General features: G+C 45.4%; 1 protein-coding gene across 2 annotated transcripts in view; it reads left to right on the top strand.

Moving 5' to 3' along the window:
• The first annotated feature begins 6,679 nt into the window (after positions 1–6,679).
• The window catches only part of AMFR (autocrine motility factor receptor), a 31,954-nt gene continuing 20,068 nt past the window's right edge, over positions 6,680–18,565 (top strand). The window contains exons 1-3 of one of the 2 annotated variants that reach the window (XM_054570352.1): positions 6,680–7,123; positions 15,170–15,262; positions 18,201–18,365. In XM_054570352.1, coding sequence (XP_054426327.1) covers positions 6,857–7,123; positions 15,170–15,262; positions 18,201–18,365 — 525 coding nt within the window. In that variant the 5' untranslated portion in view covers positions 6,680–6,856. Of the gene's footprint in view, positions 7,124–12,153; positions 12,436–15,169; positions 15,263–18,200; positions 18,366–18,565 lie in introns of those variants that run through there. The other variant, XM_054570353.1, reaches the window with a different exon arrangement.

Below are 18,565 nucleotides of genomic sequence, written 5' to 3'. Positions count from 1 at the left end.
AGTTTAAAATTCTCTTCCTTAAATGATGTGGCTCTTACGCTCTCAGGTTTTTAATGACTGTTTCTTAAGTAACTTCTCAGTCGCTGAGATGAAATGCTTGGAGTCGCATTTCCATGTTGGAGTCCCTCAGACTTCACGTTTTTATGAGTTCACAGTCTTGGGGACATACGCCCCATCACTATGACTGCTGCAGAGTGTGTGCAGTTTGTATGTCGCACGGCCAGACAGGGCGTAGTGGTTTTTGAATGTGAGGCAACTCAGCTTCTGTAGCATAAGGTTTCTTTCATTTCCTATAATTATTCCACTTGTTTTCTATCACTTCTTCTTTTGGTTAAACCGAGTCATTTCAGTTTCCCTTTATTTAAATATGTGATGAGAAACATGATACTGTACTTTCCCCTTGAGCCATAATACTGTACATCTTCCTATTAGCTTATATTTATCAAGCTTGTTTTTGTGAAAAACTTAAGTCTAGATGAAGTCAGTTTAGGTGTAATTTGTATTTTAGTGATGGGTTGTATTGCACGACTAGAGATAAATTGGGAAAATGTATTATCCTGTTCTGTTGAGGGCAAGATTGCTACATTTATAAACTTAAACTTCTGGTTACTGTGTACACATCCTAGAGTACAGGCATCATTTATAGTTGGGCTTGGAGAATTTTTCTCCTATTAAGTTTTCTCGTATAAGTTTATAGAAACTATATAAAAAACTGTTTGAAGTTTTGGTTATATTTTTATATTTGTAAAGCAAAAGTTTGATTAACATGGTCACTGTTCTTTTTAATTTTATTTTATTGTCATTTCAATTAAAAAAAATATATAAAATGACGACTCTGATTTCATGTGCGGTTGCCAGCCTTAGCACACCGTTAGACACCCTTCAGTGGCCGGGCCGTCCGGAGGGAGGCAGCTCGGCGCAAGGGCAGCGCCTGCAGCCCCGGGGCGCCCGCGCTGCTGCCCCGCGCTCCTCCCCGGTGCGCGTCCGGGGTGTTGGCAGATTCAGAACCCTGCGACCTGGGGGTCCTGCGGGCATGGAACCTGAAGACTCATTTAGCGCTTGCCACACAATTGTGTAAACTGTGTTGTCACTGGGGACTCGGTTTCCTTATCTGTAGAACATTGACTCCTATAGTTTTTTTTTCCTCAAACTTGCCTGGAAGTCATGATGTTCTCTGACACCGTGCTTACCGTTTATGTATTGATAATACTGTGTAAGTTAATTTCAGCATCTTACCATATTTTGCTGTATACAGTGCACTCCTGTGGATACTCCTCACCCACGTTTCTTAGCCCAAGCTTTCAGGAAAAAAATCTTTTAATTTTTTTTCTTTTCTCTCTCCCCTTACTCTCCTCCACCCTGCACTGTTGCTCCCCCCTTAGTTCATGTCCATGGGTCATACAGACAAGTTGTCTTCTCCATTTTGTATACTATTAACATCCTCCTGCCTATTTTGAACCTACTATTTACGCTGCTTATTCCCTGTACCTTTTCCCCCACTCTTCCCTGTCCCCTCTGATCTCCATTTCTTTGATTGTTTCTATTTCAGTTACTTGCTTTGATTTTTGTTTTTGTTTGGTTTTTTTAGGTTCAGTTGTTGATAGTTGTGAGTTTGTTCTCATTTTACAGTTCAGTTTTTGATCATCTTTTTTTTAGATAAGTCCCTTTAACATTTCACATACTAAGGGCTTGGTGGTGATGAACTCCTATAACTTTATCTGGGAAGCACTTTATCTGCCCTTTCATTCTGAATGAGAGCTTTGCTGGACAGAGTAATCTTGTATGTAGGTCCTTGCCTTTCATGACTTTGAATACTTCTTTCCAGCCCCTTCTTGCCTGCAAGGTTTCTTTTGAGAAATCAGCTCATAGTCTTATGGGAACTCTTCTGTAGGTAACTGTCTCCTTTTCTCTTGCTGCTTTTAAGATTCTCTTCTCATCTTTAATCTTGGGTAATGTAATTATGATGTACCTTGGTGTGTGCTTCCTTGGGTCCAACTGCTTTGAGACTCTCTTGAGTGTCCTGGATCTCTTGGAAGTCCATTTCCTTGGCCAGATTGGGGAAGTTCTCCATTATTTTTTCAAGTAAGTTTTCAATTTCTTGCTCTTCCTCTTCTTCTGGCACCCCTATGATTTGGATGTTGGATTGGTTAAGTTGTCCCAGAGGTTCCTAAGTGTCTCATTTTTTTGAATTCTTTCTTCCTTCTGTTCTGGTTGAATGTTTATCTCTTCCTTCTGATCCCAGTCGTTGATTTGAGTCCCGGTTTCCTTCCCTTTACTGTTTGTTGGTTCCCTGTATATTTGTTTCACTTTGCATAGCTTCACTTTTTCCTCTATTTTGCGAACATACTCAACCCATTTAGTGAGCATCCAGATCACCAGTGTTTTGAACTGTGCATCTGATAGGTTGGCTGTCTGTTCATCGCTTAGTTCTACTTTTGGAGCTTTGATATGTTCTTTCATTTCGGCCATATTTCTTTGTCTCAGCGCACCTGTTACCTTGGGAGGCGAATCCCTGGTTACCTTAGGGATTCACCAGGGTGGGGCAATTCAGGTCACTATGCTGTGAGGCTGTGTGAGGGAGCGGTCCGAGAGGGAACAATGCCCCTTGCTTGGCTCTTGGTCGGCTTTCAGTCACTCCTCCTGCGACCCACAAGCAAATTGAGCCATTCTGGTGCTGATTCCTGGGTGGGTGGGTTTGCGTATGTCCTAGGACCCCATTGGTCTCTCCAGCAGACACTCCTGTGAGGCTGGGAGTTTCTTCTGCTGCTGCAACCCCCACAGGTGTTTACCTCCAGCGGTTTTGAGGCTTTTCTTTTGCTGCACTGGAACCCTGGGTTGCGGGTCTGTTTCGCTCCCCCGCTCTCCAGCTGTTCCTCCAGATTTACCTGCTGCAGGTGTGGGACTGCCCGGTTTGGCAGCCGCTGCGTAGTCCACCTGGTCCTCCAGCTGCTGCCTTGCCATGTCCTCTCTGTCCCGGCTGCTCGTCTCCACCCCTCCTACCAGTCTGGATGAAGGTTCCTTCTTTAGCTCCTTGGTTGTCGGACTTGCATTCTGTTTGATTTTCTGGCAGTCCTGGTTATTTTTTGTTTTAAAATTTGTTGTCCTTTCGGTTACACAAGGAGGTAAAGTATATCTACCTACACCTATGTCTCCATCTTGGCTGGAAGTTGTTTTAATTTTTTAATTCAACTATTTATGTTTAGATACTTTTTTTTATATTATAAAGGAATTTTAGCATTTATTTTTGAGCATATTATGGTATAATAAATTTTATATAACAAATAATTACAAAACACAACAGATACAAGGTATTTCAGGTACTACCCATGTATAATGCACATCCTTATTTTTCCCCAAAAAGTTTGGGCAAAAAAGCATGAATTATACATGGCAAAATATGGTAAATAGAAACAATTCACCAAAAATATGAGAATACTATGTATGGTAAAACCATAGCCTTGAAGGCTTCATATCTGAACAAAAGTTGAACAAAACCTGCTAAAGTTATTACAAAGTTCTGAAAGTGTTACTAGTGCATTTTAGAGCAGACACCAGAGCTATGCGAAATTATGGGGGGAAAAAGCTAAACATTGAAATATACCCTTTAGCTTAGTTTTTTCCATACAAATGAGAAGTTGGTTATTTCCCCTCATCTGCTGGATATTGCGGCCCCACTGGTCAAACCAGAATTCCATGGGAGTTTGTCGAAGGCTACTGGATTAGACCAGCGAAGTTCGTGCGCTAGGATATTGAGAATCCTAACAAAACAGCCTGTCTCAAAGCATGGTGAACATCAAATGGGATCACGACTATGAAAGTTCAAATATTTTTAAAATGAAAACAGCAACAATATATCTAGGTATAAATCTTACTTACCCCACATAAACTCTGGTTTGCCTGAAATGACACATTTCCTTATTTCCCTTAAACCAAATCAGCCACCATCTTACAGAGATGCAGGCAGGTCAGGTTCTCAGTCACTGGGCGGGGGGAGGTGCGGGGGAGGGCTACCCAAGGCTCACAAGAATCAATCCAGATGGCATAAATGGGACTCTGGAATGAAGGTGGAGGTGGGGAGAGCTCTAGCCATTGTGGATCCACAGGTACCCCCTTGGCCAAGCTCCCCAGCCCTTCAAAGCCTGGCGCCTGGCCTCCCTGGCCCAGCCTTCCCGGGCATACTATTCATCCCTTCTGTGCCTTGCCTCCTCCCCTGGTCCTCTCATGGCCTAGGATCTAATACAAAGAACCAGAAACATTGGTTGACTTTAGCAGGTTAGGTAGTGCCCTTGCAAAAAACAAAACAAAGCAGAAAACCTTTAGGGAAGGATGTGCAAAGGCATGGCCACCTTCTTGGAGTGAGAGGGGAAAGAAAGTTGGTAGAACAAATGCTAATATCCTAGTAAACTATGCAGACACGAACCTTTAAACATACAAATAAGAATTATATAGTGGGTTAACTTCAACTATTCTCTCATTGAATCTTCAGAAAGTTTAAGCTGCTAAAACTTTTCCATTAATTTAGACTATAATTCTTACGTAGTCAGAACTGAAAATAAAGAGTTGCTATTAAACATTTACAAAGTTTTTCCAGAAACTGGTTGTCTAAAGCTTTTCTAAACTTAGAAAGTAGTGATGACATAATTCCAGAGTAGAGCACTTTGAAATGTAGGATGGTGGGCTATTGTCTGTCATACAGCGAGGGCAGACCTAGGGCCACAGTTCCTGAGGGCAGCGGGACAAATTTGGTGTGGTATTTTGTAACGGTATTGTGACTTGGATTGAATATAGATCATCTGATAGTCTGGTTTAGAAATTACAGGGGCTGAGATAAAGTAGAACACTTAACAGTACTTCCCTGGACGACGACTATCATTTTTCAAAATAAAGCTTTATTTTACCGGTAAAGGTGAAAGTTCAGCATTTTAATCAAATGGCTGTGGGTAGAGAACCAAAGAGAACTGAAGTCTAATATTCGTACAGGCCTCATATAAAAAAGTGTGTGTATGTAGGAACCACTTGCCCCCGTCCCTGGCAAAAGGGGAACTGTTGTGTTCCATCACGGGCCCGTTAGTGGGGTGTTTCTAAAATTTCTAAAGTGGATGGCAATAACCTTGAGAGATCTTATTTTGTTTTCTAATGAACAGATGTTTAGAATTAGAATATTAGGCATAAAAGAGACCTTGAAAATAATTTAGTCCTTTTGAAAGTTTGTAAGATTTGACACAGCATTTTGCTGTGTATCATGTGCCCCTGCACTTCAGCACTACCCGTGTATACTGCACATCCTTAGTACTAGGTGTGTGTGACACACATCCTTCTTTTCCCCTAAAAAATGTGGGGGAAAAGTGTGCATTATACACAGCAAAGTATGGTACTTACTAGTATCTGCTGTGGGCCAGGCACTGTTACAGGCTTTGGGGATACAGTGAAAAGTAAAATCCCCAAGGTGACACATCTGCTTGGTAGCACATGTCTTATAATGGCTTCATTGAGCTATAATTCACATATTGAGATATACCTCATCATTTTAAATTGTGCAAGTGACTTTTAGTACATTCAAAGTTGTACAACCATCGCCACAATTTTAAACATTTCCATCACTTTAAAAAGAAATCTATACTTAGCTTGCCCAGTTCCCTCATGTCCCCTTCCCTAGGCAACCATTAATTTACTTTTGGCATCTCTAAATGTATTTGTTTGCCTATCCTGAACATTGCACATAAATGGAATCACACAACATGTGGCCTTTTGTCTGGGCTGCTTTCCCTTAACGAATTTTCAGGGTTTGTGCAGGTTGTAGCATGTGTCAGTATTTCACTAGTTTTTATGGCTGAGTAAGATTCTACTGTATCCTTTATTTATGGATTCATCCCTTGGACATTAGGGTCGTTTCCACCCTTTGGTTAGTACAATAATGCTGCAATCAACATGTGTGTACAAGTTTTATGCAGACGTATGTGTTTTCATTTCTTCGGGTATACACCTAGCAGTACAATTAACTGCTAGGTCAAATGGCCACTCTTAACGTTGAACTTTTTTTTAGGAACTGAGACTATTTTCCAAAGTAGCAGTACCATTTTACATTCCTACCTGGTGTAGGAGGAAACACATTTTTATTTCCTGCACAATCAGGTTTGTTTTAGACTGCTTGAGGCTACCCGTGAAACAGCACAAACTTAATTTTTTATTGGCGACAAATTTAAGACTGGGTTAATCGTCTTTGTTTAGGAGTTAGGTCCTCTATCATTTCCTATTATTCCCATCTGCCATCTGCGGCCAGGGAAGCTGCTAGGTCCACAGGGGTGCCCAGGAGTGACCTGCCTAAAGTGGGGTTAAAGGAAATAAACGGCTGGACGCCTGGTGGCCCAGGTCTCTGCGTCCTGCGGACAGGCCACGCGGCCTGGGCTCCACCGCCCGTCAGCACGGCGGTCGGAGCTGAGTGACGCGCGTCGCCTTGGCCCGGGCCGGTGTCCGTTGGGTCCGCGGCCTGGCCGAGCTGGACAGTCGGCGGAGGATAATGCTGGGTGCTGGGACCCAGGGCCCACAGTCGCGGCCTTCCCAGGGCAGGCGGCGGCGCGACCGCTGGGGGCGGGGGACGGAGGCCGCGCCCTCACGCCCGTCCCGCCTGCACCCCGCTGGAGGCGGCGACCCGCCCCGAGCCCGCCGAGGCTCTTCCGCGCCGGCAGGGGCAGCAGCGGGAGCGGCGCGAGCGTCCAGAAGCGGCCCGGCCCTGCCCGGCGAGGCGGCGGCGGCGCCGGCAGCGACGCCAGAGCCCGTGGGCGCCGTTCACGAGGCCGCCGCAGGGGCCCGACTGCAGCGCGGGGAGGCCTTGGTGCCGGAGGCCGCCGCTGCCGCCATGCCGCTGCTCTTCCTCGAGCGCTTCCCCTGGCCCAGCCTCCGCACCTACACGGGCCTCAGCGGCCTGGCGCTGCTCGGCGCCGTCATCAGAGCCTACCGTGCCCTCAGCCAGCCCGAGGCCGAGGCCGGGCCGGGGCCCGGCGAGTCGGAGCCCATAACGGCCCCGGTGCAGCCAGATCCAGGCGCGGTCGCCCGGCCCAGTGCCGGGGGCCCCGGGGCCAGCGACGTGGCCCAGTACCTGCTCTCGGACAGCCTGTTCGTGTGGGTGAGCGAGGCTGCCCGGGCCGCCGCGGGGAAGCGGGATGGGACGAGGGCCGCCGCGTCACCCATTATGGGGGGGGGGGCGCGCGGGGGGCGTGGCTGGGGCAAAGGCCCCCTCTCGCCCGACCACCGAGTGCGAGGTGGGGGGGGGGGCGGTCTGGGAGCGCCCCGCCGAAAGAGACGGTGAAGTGTTGGGGTGGCGGGTGGGTGGGGAGGAGATCGGGGTGTCGTGAGGAGGGGCGCCCCGAGGCTTGGGCTAGAGGAAGGGGTTGGGATGCGGGGGGCGCGTCTGGGACCGGGGGACGGGAGTCGATGAAGGTTAGGTGTGTGTGTGGCGGGGGAGTAAGAGGTGGGGAACTCTGGGGGACCTCGGGGAGGAAGTCCGAAGACCCCAGAGAGCAGGGTTCCCCACAGGGGAGTGGGCTCGGCGAGTCATTGACCGGCCCTTCCATTACATGGAGTCGTGGAGGGAAGTGGGGAGGCTTTTCTGAGTCTGTGGGCGAGCGGGGTCAGTAAGAGGAGGGCCGGCGGGGCTCCGGTGTCTAGTGTGGGGAACTGGGGGCTTTCGGGTGTGTGGGGGCACTCCTGTTCGGAGAGGGGCCGTCCCCCACAACTTTTGTTGTTGTTGCCCCTTAGTCTGTGTTTGCCCTCTTTGGGCCCAACACACCTACCTTCCTTTCCTGTTGCCTGTACCTGATGATTCACGACTGTTTCCTTTGATGCCTGAAGACGGCAAAATATTGCGAGTCAAGGGGCGGTTCATCATTTCAACTCTGGATTTCTCCTTTTAGTTAGTGTTGCACTAGAGGTGTCTGCCAGTGCAAGGCAAGCACCTTTCAAAAGGCAGAATCGCTGGGTTCGCTTATTACAATAGGTAATTTTCAGGCTGGGCAGATAAACGGTTGTTTTGGCTAAAGGACGCGGCTTCCGCCTGCCCTGGCCTTGAATGCCTCTTACATAAATCCTACGGTGATCGGCGCACTGTTCCAGGATTTAGGTCTGTTGCTCGGGCTTACCGTGGCGTCTTGGGTCTTGTCTCTTTTTGCAAGTTCCCATTTGGGGTTGAGAGTAGGCTGTAAATGACAGAGATTAATATTCCAAGTGTATAGATGATATGCAACTCATTTGTTATAATTAATCCCACTGTGCTTCATCAGGAAGCAGAGGGATTTGTGAACTCTGCGGGGCTGTGGGTTAAGGTCTCCGGTCCTTCCGAGGAAGAGATTAGCAGGAGGCCGCAGGGGTGCAGTCCATTCTTCCTCTTCTGTAGGCCCAGCTGAAGCCTGCAGCACCCAATCAAGAAGAGCTCCACTCGCGTCTCTTAATTTCAGATCTAGTTCTGCATTGAGTTAGCAGGTAAACAAAGTGATGTGAACAGCACTTTTGCCAAATGTTAAGACTACAGCTTTTGCTATATTTTTCAAGTATAGGATAAATAATGGCTTTGAAAAGGAACCCCTATGGTATTTATATAACAAATGCTAGTATCATTTAATGATTTTTCCCTCCTAGGAGGGGTTTTTTTTTTTGTTTGTTTTTTGGTTTTTACAAAACCCATGTTCAGAATTCAAGGTTAACACACCTCTTCATGAAACAAAGCCTGTTTTTGTTTTTTTTTTTTTTTGTTTTTTTTTTTCTGTGAAAATTATTACTTTGAAGAAAGCTTTTCTTCTTAGTGTTTTCAATAGTGGTCTTGCTCTTGCAAGTTTATTATTTCTTCCTGTCTGTTGATAGATAAACTTTTCCTTTCTCGATTGATCTTCTTACTGTATTTTTTTTTCATTGTTTCTCTGTGATTTTCGCGCTCTCACTTGGCCTGCCCTGGTTTACCAGCCCCTCCACGTGTGCACTGTCAATTTTCCTCGTCGCCTGTTACACAGTTCCTGCTTTGGTAGCTGAGTAGGAGTCAGGATCTCAAAGACGCCCTCCGTGGAATAGGTGGCGTTGGACTTTTGTCAGAGTGGATCCTTTTGTGCCCTGCCCAAAGACATTCAGATTCCATTTTTAAAAACCAGGCAAGACAAAACAAAAACGGATCCTTCTGCCAGTTTGCAAATCCTGCTAGCTATTGTTTGACAATTGAAATCTCTAAAATGTATCTTTGTAGAGCACACTGTAGATTCATATAGGTCTGGTGGCATCTCAGGAGGTTTTTGATGAATAAACTCAACTTAAAACCTTTCTAATGAACTATTTGGGCCACTCTGAGGGCATAGCTGTGAACATTCCCCTCCCCCTGACCCTCAAAGGCAATCCGAGGCCCAATTTGATAAATGCTAACAGACATATAAAGAAAATGTGGTGGGCTCTGGAGGAAAGAGGAGCTGGTGCCTAGGGAGGGATGCCTGGAGGGTGGTGTTTGAACCCAGCCCTGGCAGGTGTGTGGGAGCTCAGCAAGCAGCGTGGGGCATTCCAGGCAGAGAAAACAGCCTGAGACCGGTGTGTGGACGGCATGTGCACTGGGGCCCATACACCAGGTGGTGAAATTGAAACTGGCGGATCCTCTGAATCCAGAGTGAGGTCAGGAGGGTGAACAGGGGCCTCAGGAGGTCGGGGAGAAGCCCTGTGTGAGAGAAAGGGAGAGGCGGGCAACCCCTCCGAAGGCATAGGCGTAGTGCCCCAAGTGTGGGCCTCCCGCCGCAGCCTGCTTTATTTTCACTTGGCGCACTTGAGAAATGCAGTTTCTCAGGCTCTGCCTGGGGGTCGGTTTTAGGGAGGAAGATGGATGGAGCCTTACAATCTTCATTTTGATTAATGTCCCAGGTGGTCTTAGGCTCACTGACGGCAGAGACGCTGATGAGGGAGAGGATGGGATGCGGGGCTACCAGCGGATTGTAGAAACCGCGCCTGCTGTGCTCCGGAGTATGGGCCTGCCTTTGTGTGCTCTTCGGTTAGAGTAGAAGTGCAGGGGAGGAGGGGCTGTCACGGGGACCTGATTCTTCAGGGGACGGTCGGTGGCAGCAGTGCGGAAGGTGGATTTATGCAGAATGGGAAGAGGCCAGGAAATGGAGTGACCTTCCTCCTCCCTCCGAGGAAGTCACGCCAGGGGCGCTCTGGCGTGGACAGGAGAATAGTCTGGAGAGGGGGCCTAGGGTGCCTATACTAACAAATACTCAGGCTTGGTGTGGTCACTCTAGAACTTTCTGGAAGTTTCATTTCAGATTAGGTTTTATTTGTTACTCATTTCTAGCCTTATTTTACGTTTTTTTCAGATGTCCCTTCCATTAAAGTACCTCTTGATTCACTCCATGATTGTTTTAAATTGTTTAGGTGTTTTGGCTTTCCCACTTCTTTATTCTTCCTCATTATTTTTGTTATTCTTTTTTTTCCTCTCTTTTTCTTTTTCTTTTTATACAGACTTGCTTCTAAAACTGTGGGAGGGCATGGTAAAATGGAGAAATAGAAATAGGAAACAAGTGTTAAGGTTCTGACTTAATTATATGCAAATCAAATAGTTTAAATAGAAGTTTCAGGGCAAAAACACCAGAAACAAAAATGGATAAAAGCGAGCTGACCATTCAGTGCAGAGACTGGCAAACTGTGGGGGCCCGTTAGGCCCAGCCTGTTTTTGTCCAGTCTGTCAACTCATGATGGCTTCACAGTTTTAAAGGAAGAATCTGTGACAGAGAGTGTGTGGCCCCGAGCATTTACTAACTGATACCCCACTAGGGGACAGCCTGGGGACTCTGCTTTACCCACCGCACCTTCACCTGATTATACAACTTCAGAACTGAAGGGAATTCACTAGGTTTGAGTCTTTGTAAGTCGAATATTCCAAAGAAAATTAGAGAAAAATGTTAGCTCAGTAAAATATTGGGGCAGCTGAAGAAAAAGACTAACCTTATGAATAATAGGATATCAGCCTCACTCAACAACTTAAAAATACAGAAAAACTCTCCAGCGAGGGGGAAGGAGCCTTCTATTTGATCACTGCTAGATGCGTCCTGAGTGCTTTGTGTACATCATCTCATTTCTCTCCCTGCTGAAAAGAGGAATACAAGTGTAAGGGCAGGGAGGGTGCCTCTTTGCATTTTATTGGCATTTTGTACTTGTCCCTGGGAGCCTGCAGAGGGGTCATATATTGCAGTTGTCCTTAAAGGGAGGAGACAGACAAATGGTGTGTCAGCGCCGGTGTGAAGTAGGGGACTAAGACATGTCCTTATTCGTCATGGCCTTGCAGCAGTTCCTGGTTGTTTAATCACATTCATCACAAGCTCATAAATACTGCCCCTTGGTGGCCAGCACTTTACAGGATCAAAAACACCTCCAGAGTCACACATGGATCAATGGGTGAAGCCGTTTGTTATCAGCTTCTACTCTTTTCCTCACAGGCCCAACTGTCTTGTAATTTAGTTTTTCTTTTCTCAGAACAGGAGAACCATTCTGGGAGGGAAGTTTTCTTTAGGGGCCTTGGGGTAAAGGCCTGTACGCCTGACTAAGTAGGGGCTCCTCGAGTCGGCGTAATCCGACCCGTTCTGTTACAGGCTGTTCAGGGACTTGTTTTTACTTTGTGTAGACTAATAAAAAAAAAAATAGCATTTGGTAAGGCTTTTAAAGACTATGACTTAAAGTTTTTTACAGTGTTATAGATAGAGAAACTTTTCCCAGTATAGCAGAAATGCTGTGTGTTACAACATTAATTTGTGACCTTAGGCCACCCCATTTGGTTTGTTACTCATTGGTCTCCTGTTACATAATGGGAAAAATAATGTGGAACTTCAGAACTGGTCAGATTAGTTAATGGAGTCCAAGGTTTAAAAAAATTAACAAATGCATTCTTACGGCATGAAAGTTGAAAAGCACACAAGCGATGTATGTATAGGGAAAAGTGTGCCTCCCCGCTCCCCGCTCCCTGCTGCCTGCCTGCCTCCGCAAGAAGCGGCCAGGACCAGCCCCTTGCAGTAAGCGCCGATGTTGCGTAGAAGACGGGTAGCTAGGCTGGCTCGAGTCCTTGACCCAGTTCACATCGACATGCCATATAAACGTGTGTGTGTACACAGTTCTTTTTTACAAGAAGTAGCATAGTAATTACATTTCCACACTTTTTTTTTAAGTGAGCAGGTTATTTTGGAGGTTCCATCCAACGCTGGTAAACACAGAGCTGCTGAGTCCGTTTTCCAGGCTTCACTGTGTTACGTTATTGATTGAGCTTGTCTCCCCCTTCTGCTTTCTGATAGAAAAATGAGCACTTGCATTCCACTTTTGTATTATAAACAGTGTTCCGGCGAACCCCTTATATTTACATTTACCTACATTTAAGCTTGGGCTCTGCCTACAGGGGAAAGCTAATTAGCTGCCGAGAGCAGATACAGTGGGGTAAGTACTTGTGCTGTGAACTCTGAGGATAAAGGCGTGGTTCAGGCCAGGCTTGCTAGGGCTGGTGGTTGCAGGTGGTACGGAGGTTTGTCCTGAGCTGTGAGCGAGCACAGCTGTGAACAGCTCCTCACTGCTACAGCCCGGTTGCGTAGCAGCATGGCTATGGACCCGCAGGGCTGGGGGGTGCCCTGGACCGGGGCGGCCGGGGGCAAGGCCCTTCTCTGGGTAGACAGTGCGGCTCTACTCCTGTCTGGTCTGCTCCACCTGCTGCGGTCCACGCGGCCGGGCCCTGCTCCGTTGCGCTCTGGCGGGACGTCCTCAGTATTTTCAGCTCCAGTCAGGGCAAGACGTCCTCACTCCTTAATGGAAAGAGAAAGAGAGCTCTCTGAACTCGATGGAAGCTGCCTTTCTGTCTTCATGCGAATTAGGGCTCCAAATTGTCACAGTCTGATTGGTTCAGAAGGCACTGTCTTGATTGGTCAGAATGGAGCCGCTGTGCTTGATTGGTGAAGATGCTGATGCGGATATAGTTTCACAGCTCCAATTAGAGGGGAAAAGCCTTGGTCCTATTGGTTGAAATATAGTTCCCCTAACGCTGTAAGGGCTGGTGTAGCGTGGCTGCCGGGCTCAGCTTTTAAATGAGCCCAGTCAGCTGCCTGGGGCCCTTCTTGGTATCTTCTTTCTCAGGGTCTCTGCTTCGCGTACCCTTGCTAATATTTAACTCCTTTATTTAAATTAAAAGAGAAACTGGTTATGTGCGGGTGGTAGGATTTGTGAAGGCCTTTTGTTTTGGGCTTTTTTTTTTTTTTTGTAAATCAAAGATACAACATTTTTACATCTTATTTTTGAATTTAGAAAAACTTTTAAAAAGTTTATCTGAGCAATAGCCAATAATACTTTATTTTTTGTATTGTAGTCTAAGGTGTTCAAGAATGCTGTTTTGAATAGAGAAATTATTAAGCAACCCTAAATTTGATTTCTTTCCTTTTTTGCTCTAACAGCAGCCTGCTTGTTCTGTTAGGTGTTTACTAAGTTCTGTGTTTTGTAGATCCTTGAGTGTAGATGCTAAATGTTTTGAATTTATTTATTTATTTCGCATGCCTGTGTGCAAAAACAGGAAACATTCTTTTTTAGAAGTGTACTGTAGTTAGGCTGGGGTGTGTTCCGCCGGTTTTTAGAGGCCGGGGATGTGCCTGCCCTAAGGGGTTGTGGTTGTGGTTTGTCTTAGGACTGATTTTCTTAATTAGCATGACTGGGTTTCCATTGACTGGTTTAGAAGCACAAGGGAGAGGAGCCTTTTAATATTACTTTATCTCCTTAAACATTAGGATTCTAAGCTATTTGTTGGAATGTTTTGAATGGGGCCGTTCCCCTGGGAGTCCTAAGTGAGGGATCAGGATGTTTTAGATAACTAATCTGGGATTTTTTCCCCTGGTTTATTTGGATTTAATTACCAGAACAGTTTGTTGTTGTTTTTTTTTCCCCACCAAAACTGTTTTCGTTTCAGTTCTTTAAAAATATGTCACACGCTTCCGTGCCCCATTAGGCAGGCAGACTAGAGGTAAACATAATTTAACCTTTTTTTAATGAATCAGGGCTGTTCTGTCAAAGGGTGGGTGGTATGAGATACCGAGGGGAGCCTGGAGAGATCTTAGCTCGTTTCCTTATGTTACTCTCTTCTGGCTCCTCTATTTATTTATTTATAAAGAAACTTTATTTGCTTCTTTTCAAAGTAGAGGGAAAAATGACCTGGGAAGTGGACTATGACCAACTTCACGTGAACTTAGTGAATCAAAGAGTGAAGCAGCCTTTACATGGAGCTGGTGTTTGTTTTCATTTGCTCCACTGACAGTCATCGCTGCCGTCTTTATCAAGGTCCTGTGGCTTTTTGGGGTCACGCAGTGTTTCAAAAATCATCGGCGCGTCAGTGATGCGTTGTGCCGCGCTAGCCTTGTGGTCAGGGGCAGCGCACTCTCTCATTTCGTAAGCGTTGGATTTGTTTAGATGTGTCTGTCCACCACTCAGTTACCGTAAAGAACAGGAAAGCGCCCCAGCTCCCTGCGAAGAAGGCCTTGGTTCTGCCTGGCGTCTCACAGTTGCCTTTCAGTTCTGAGCCCCTCGGGCCAGTTGTCTTTTTCCTTCTTACTGGTTTCTCAGTTCCACTCCCCTCTGATATCCCAGAACCTTTACTTTAAGGCCAACACCAAGCATAGAATACCTTTTGGTTGGCAGGTTGTCCCATTACAATGTATTGCAAAATAGACATGTATTTTGGTCTCAGTTCTTCATGTTCCTGTTTGACAGGACAGGGCAGACTATTTGGGTGCAGGATTTTACTGTTCATGATAACAAAACAGCTTCATTTTCTAGAAAATTTCTTTGAGACTATCAAAATCTTAATGTAGGAAATGATGTATCTAGGAGATACCTACAGTTTTGCACAGAGCACAAAGCTTACACGCAGTATGGTTGAGAGTAAAGGGGAATGTGGCCGGCTGGAGGGCGCGCAGCGGGACAGGCTTCCTCTCCTCCCCTCTCCTCATCCCTCCCCGGCCACCTGGCCGAAGTGCGCCCCTATGGAAGGTAGAGTTTGAATATCACCTTTCTTGTGCTGGCAGAGAGCTGGAAAGGCTCCGTCATTAGAAGTGATGGCTGAAAGCCTAAAACGGAATTTTAGGGCTGCTTTCATTTTCAGCAGGAGGAAATAAACTCTCCTTCTTCGGTTTGTGCACAGGTTCTGGTCAATACTGCCTGCTGTGTGTTGATGCTGGTGGCTAAGCTAATCCAGTGCATTGTGTTCGGCCCCCTTCGCGTGAGTGAGAGACAGGTGAGTCCTACAGCAAAGATGGGGTCTTGAGGGTCAGAATTTGTTTTTTTTAATTTCTTAGTTGATATAATTTCAAATTTCCGGAAAAGTTCTATGAATACTACCAAGAAATTGATTCATAGTTAACATTTTTTCTCATTTGCTTGACCATTTGCCTGTTGTTTGTAGGTATTTAGTTTTTCTGATCTGTTTGCAGGTAATCTGTGGACGTCATAGCCATTTACCTCCAAATACTTCAGTATGTATTTCCCAAGAGCCAAGGACGTTTTTTTGCATAACCGTAGCACAGTGGTGAAAATCAGGAAATTCGGCATTGAGAAAATATTTTCTGTAACCCGCAGTCCATAGTCAACATAGCTAAGTTGTCCCAATATTATTCTTTATAGCTGTTTCCCCCGTGACTTTTATGAATGTAGTTTATAAAGAAGCACAGATTTTAGTTTGAATGGTCATAAATATCACTCTTTAGAATATGGATTCTATTCCAAAGGAATTTACTGAGAGATTTTAAATTTTTCTCTTTGGAAAGTAAGTTAGGATTATTCTACATGCAGGAAATTAGGTGATTTCTTCTTTCTTTAGGTGAGAGAGTCTGATTGAACATTATTCTCAGAACGGGCGTTCAGTAAAGAATTACGTTACAAGATCCTGCACAGATTGGCAGTTCCCCGAAGATTTTAGTGGCTAGAGTATAGAACGACGTATTTTAAAATAAGAACTTAGAACTGGCCTTTAAAATAACAACGTACAAACAAAAGTATATTTTCCTTGCTCTTATCTCAGTGTTAAGGCACGGGGAACCCACTCCATTAAAAGCAAAGCAGCGGCCTCGCTCCGTCCTTACTCCTTTCATTCCGCATCTGTTACCAGATCGGCCGCCGCCTTAGTTTAGAGCTGAAGTGCAGTCACTGTGGTGGTTGAGCAGGGCTGTTTGTTTTCCCAGAGATTTTTCATTCGTATTATCACTTTCTCCGAAACAGCTGCTTCAGAGTCTCCCAGATGGGATCAGTCAATGGAGACCTTTTTTTTTTTCTTTTTGGTAGAATACAAAAGCTTCTTTTGATGCTCCTTTCTTCTTCAAGAAAAACTTTTGACTTGTGGGCCAGAAATTGGTCGGGCCAGGTAAGCCATCTGAGTGCCGATGGACGGAGCTGGCACCAGTGGGCCTTAGATACAACTTTCTTTTTTGAAAAAACTGTTAGGTATCAGTTGGAAATTTACAGAAAGCAACCTTGGAGTATTCCAGAGATTTTTACAAGGCCTGGAGGTAATCATCGTGGGCACATTTGTTCCTCAGCTCTGTGTTCAGGTTTTTCAGTGTAGAGATCATTTTTTGTGTTGTTCGCTGATGACTTTTTGACATAACATCACCTGGTAGCATTTATTAAGCACCATTTTGAATTAGGACACAGTAGAATTGACATGGGTTTGCTCCATGAATGCGTAAAGTTCAAGACCAGAGGAACGCTAGAGGCAAAGAGGTCGATTACCTAAAATGGAGCAAATATTAAATAAACTGTAGAGTGAGGTTTAGAACAGGAATTTTTTAAAGCATTTAATGCCTATTATGGTGCTCGCCTAAGCATAGTACCTATATTAACTTCCTTAGTTCCCTCAACAATTTTGTGAGATAAAAGCCATTGTTAAAGACCCATTTTACAGGTGGGGACACCAAAGCATGGGGATGTTAAATGACTGGCCCAAAGTCACACGGCAAGTCGATGATGGAGCGAAGACTGAAAACCAGAGCACACAGCGTCCTGGGTTCACCTTGTGCTTCACCTGCCCAGGTCTGGGAATAGACACCCGGCACCAAGCACTCCTCTTTTGCTTCGTTCTTTGTACAAAGGGTGTACAGCCAGCGTAACGTGTGAAAGTTCTCGGAAGAATTCTTTACATGTTCACGTACCAGTTTGTAACACCTTTAGGTTCATTTTCAGTTTTTATGCAGTTTTGCTTTTTGTTATAATTTTTTGAATTTGCGAAACATTACATGGTTCAAGAATGTCTATAAAAGTGCACTTGGAAGTCATGTCTCTGTCCCCCCACCGCCATGGATGGCTTGGGGGAGTGTATCTTAGTGTCTGTTGGCTTGCTGCCCCTCCTTGTGCGTTTTCAGTAAAGTTAAAACCGGGAGGCCTCAGTGTGGGGAAGGGCAGCGAGGCCGACGGACACTGGTCTCAGCAGTGGGCGCCTCGACCGCTGCTTTGGGAGCTGAGTGGATGGTCTGGTAATGCTGAAGAAATAGAAACTCATGTAGAGATAGATGCAGTGCAGCATTTTCTGAATGGTGAAAAATGAAGAATGGTTTCAGGGCCCATCTGGAACCACTAAGACGACATATTCAGAGAATATTCACTGACTTTAGTAAGGTTCTTACAATATGATAAGTGACATGAAGCAGTGTACGGAAAGTGTTTTGCACGCAGGAAGAAGATAAGAAAAATGCATACAAATGTTAGAGCATCATCTTTGTTGCACATGTTTTTGTACTTTTATTGCTTATGGGCTGCCAAATGAGCATATGTTATTCTTTAATCTGAAGGCTGTTTTAAAAAGTCTAATCTTTTCTCTTGTTTGTTTTAAGAATCCAGAGAGCAGACATAAAAATGATGCTTATAGCCCTGACCATTCTTTTTTATTTTGTGTTGGAAGTACATGTATCATTTAATTCATAAGGTACGAGGTTAACATCACCTGCCTTTTGATGGCTACAATTCCTAAAGACATTTAGGACCACAATCCAAAGCCTGCAGGTGACTTCCTAGGTGTCTTACCTCTGTTATTCAGAGGGCCCAGGTTTTCCTTTGCCTCTTATTTTTTTGCAGACGCAGCATCAAATATTTTCTCCACGGAATGTAGCTTTCTTTTTTATGCTGACTTCTCTTAAATGGGTTGGGGTGGTGGTACTAACCTTTGTAAATGTTTTTCTTTTTAGCACCTCAAAGACAAGTTTTGGAATTTTATTTTCTACAAGTTCATTTTCATCTTTGGTGTGCTGAATGTCCAGACAGTGGAGGAGGTGGTCATGTGGTGCCTCTGGTTTGCCGGACTGGTATTTCTGCACCTGATGGTTCAGCTCTGCAAGGACCGATTTGAATATGTGAGTTTTTAGCCAGCTCTTTGCTTGCTTTGTTGCACATTTGCCAGATGTGTATTCTGTGGTGTGAAGGAGCTGCAACAGGCATGTTGGCCCGGTAGCTCTGTAGGGGAAGCCTCCTGGGTCAGGTCGCCGCTGCCTGTGCCTTGGGGCACTTCCTGCAGCATCCCAGGAGTGGGGGATCAGTGTTTCCTAGGAGGTTC

Source organism: Pteronotus mesoamericanus, unplaced genomic scaffold (genome assembly GCF_021234165.1).
Source record: "Pteronotus mesoamericanus isolate MK-2021 breed Mesoamerican mustached bat unplaced genomic scaffold, CSHL_Meso_final contig_202, whole genome shotgun sequence".
In the NCBI taxonomy this organism is placed as follows: domain Eukaryota; kingdom Metazoa; phylum Chordata; class Mammalia; order Chiroptera; family Mormoopidae; genus Pteronotus; species Pteronotus mesoamericanus.
The sequence above is the reverse complement of the archived record's forward strand: the minus strand, read 5'-3'. Positions and strand labels throughout refer to the sequence as shown.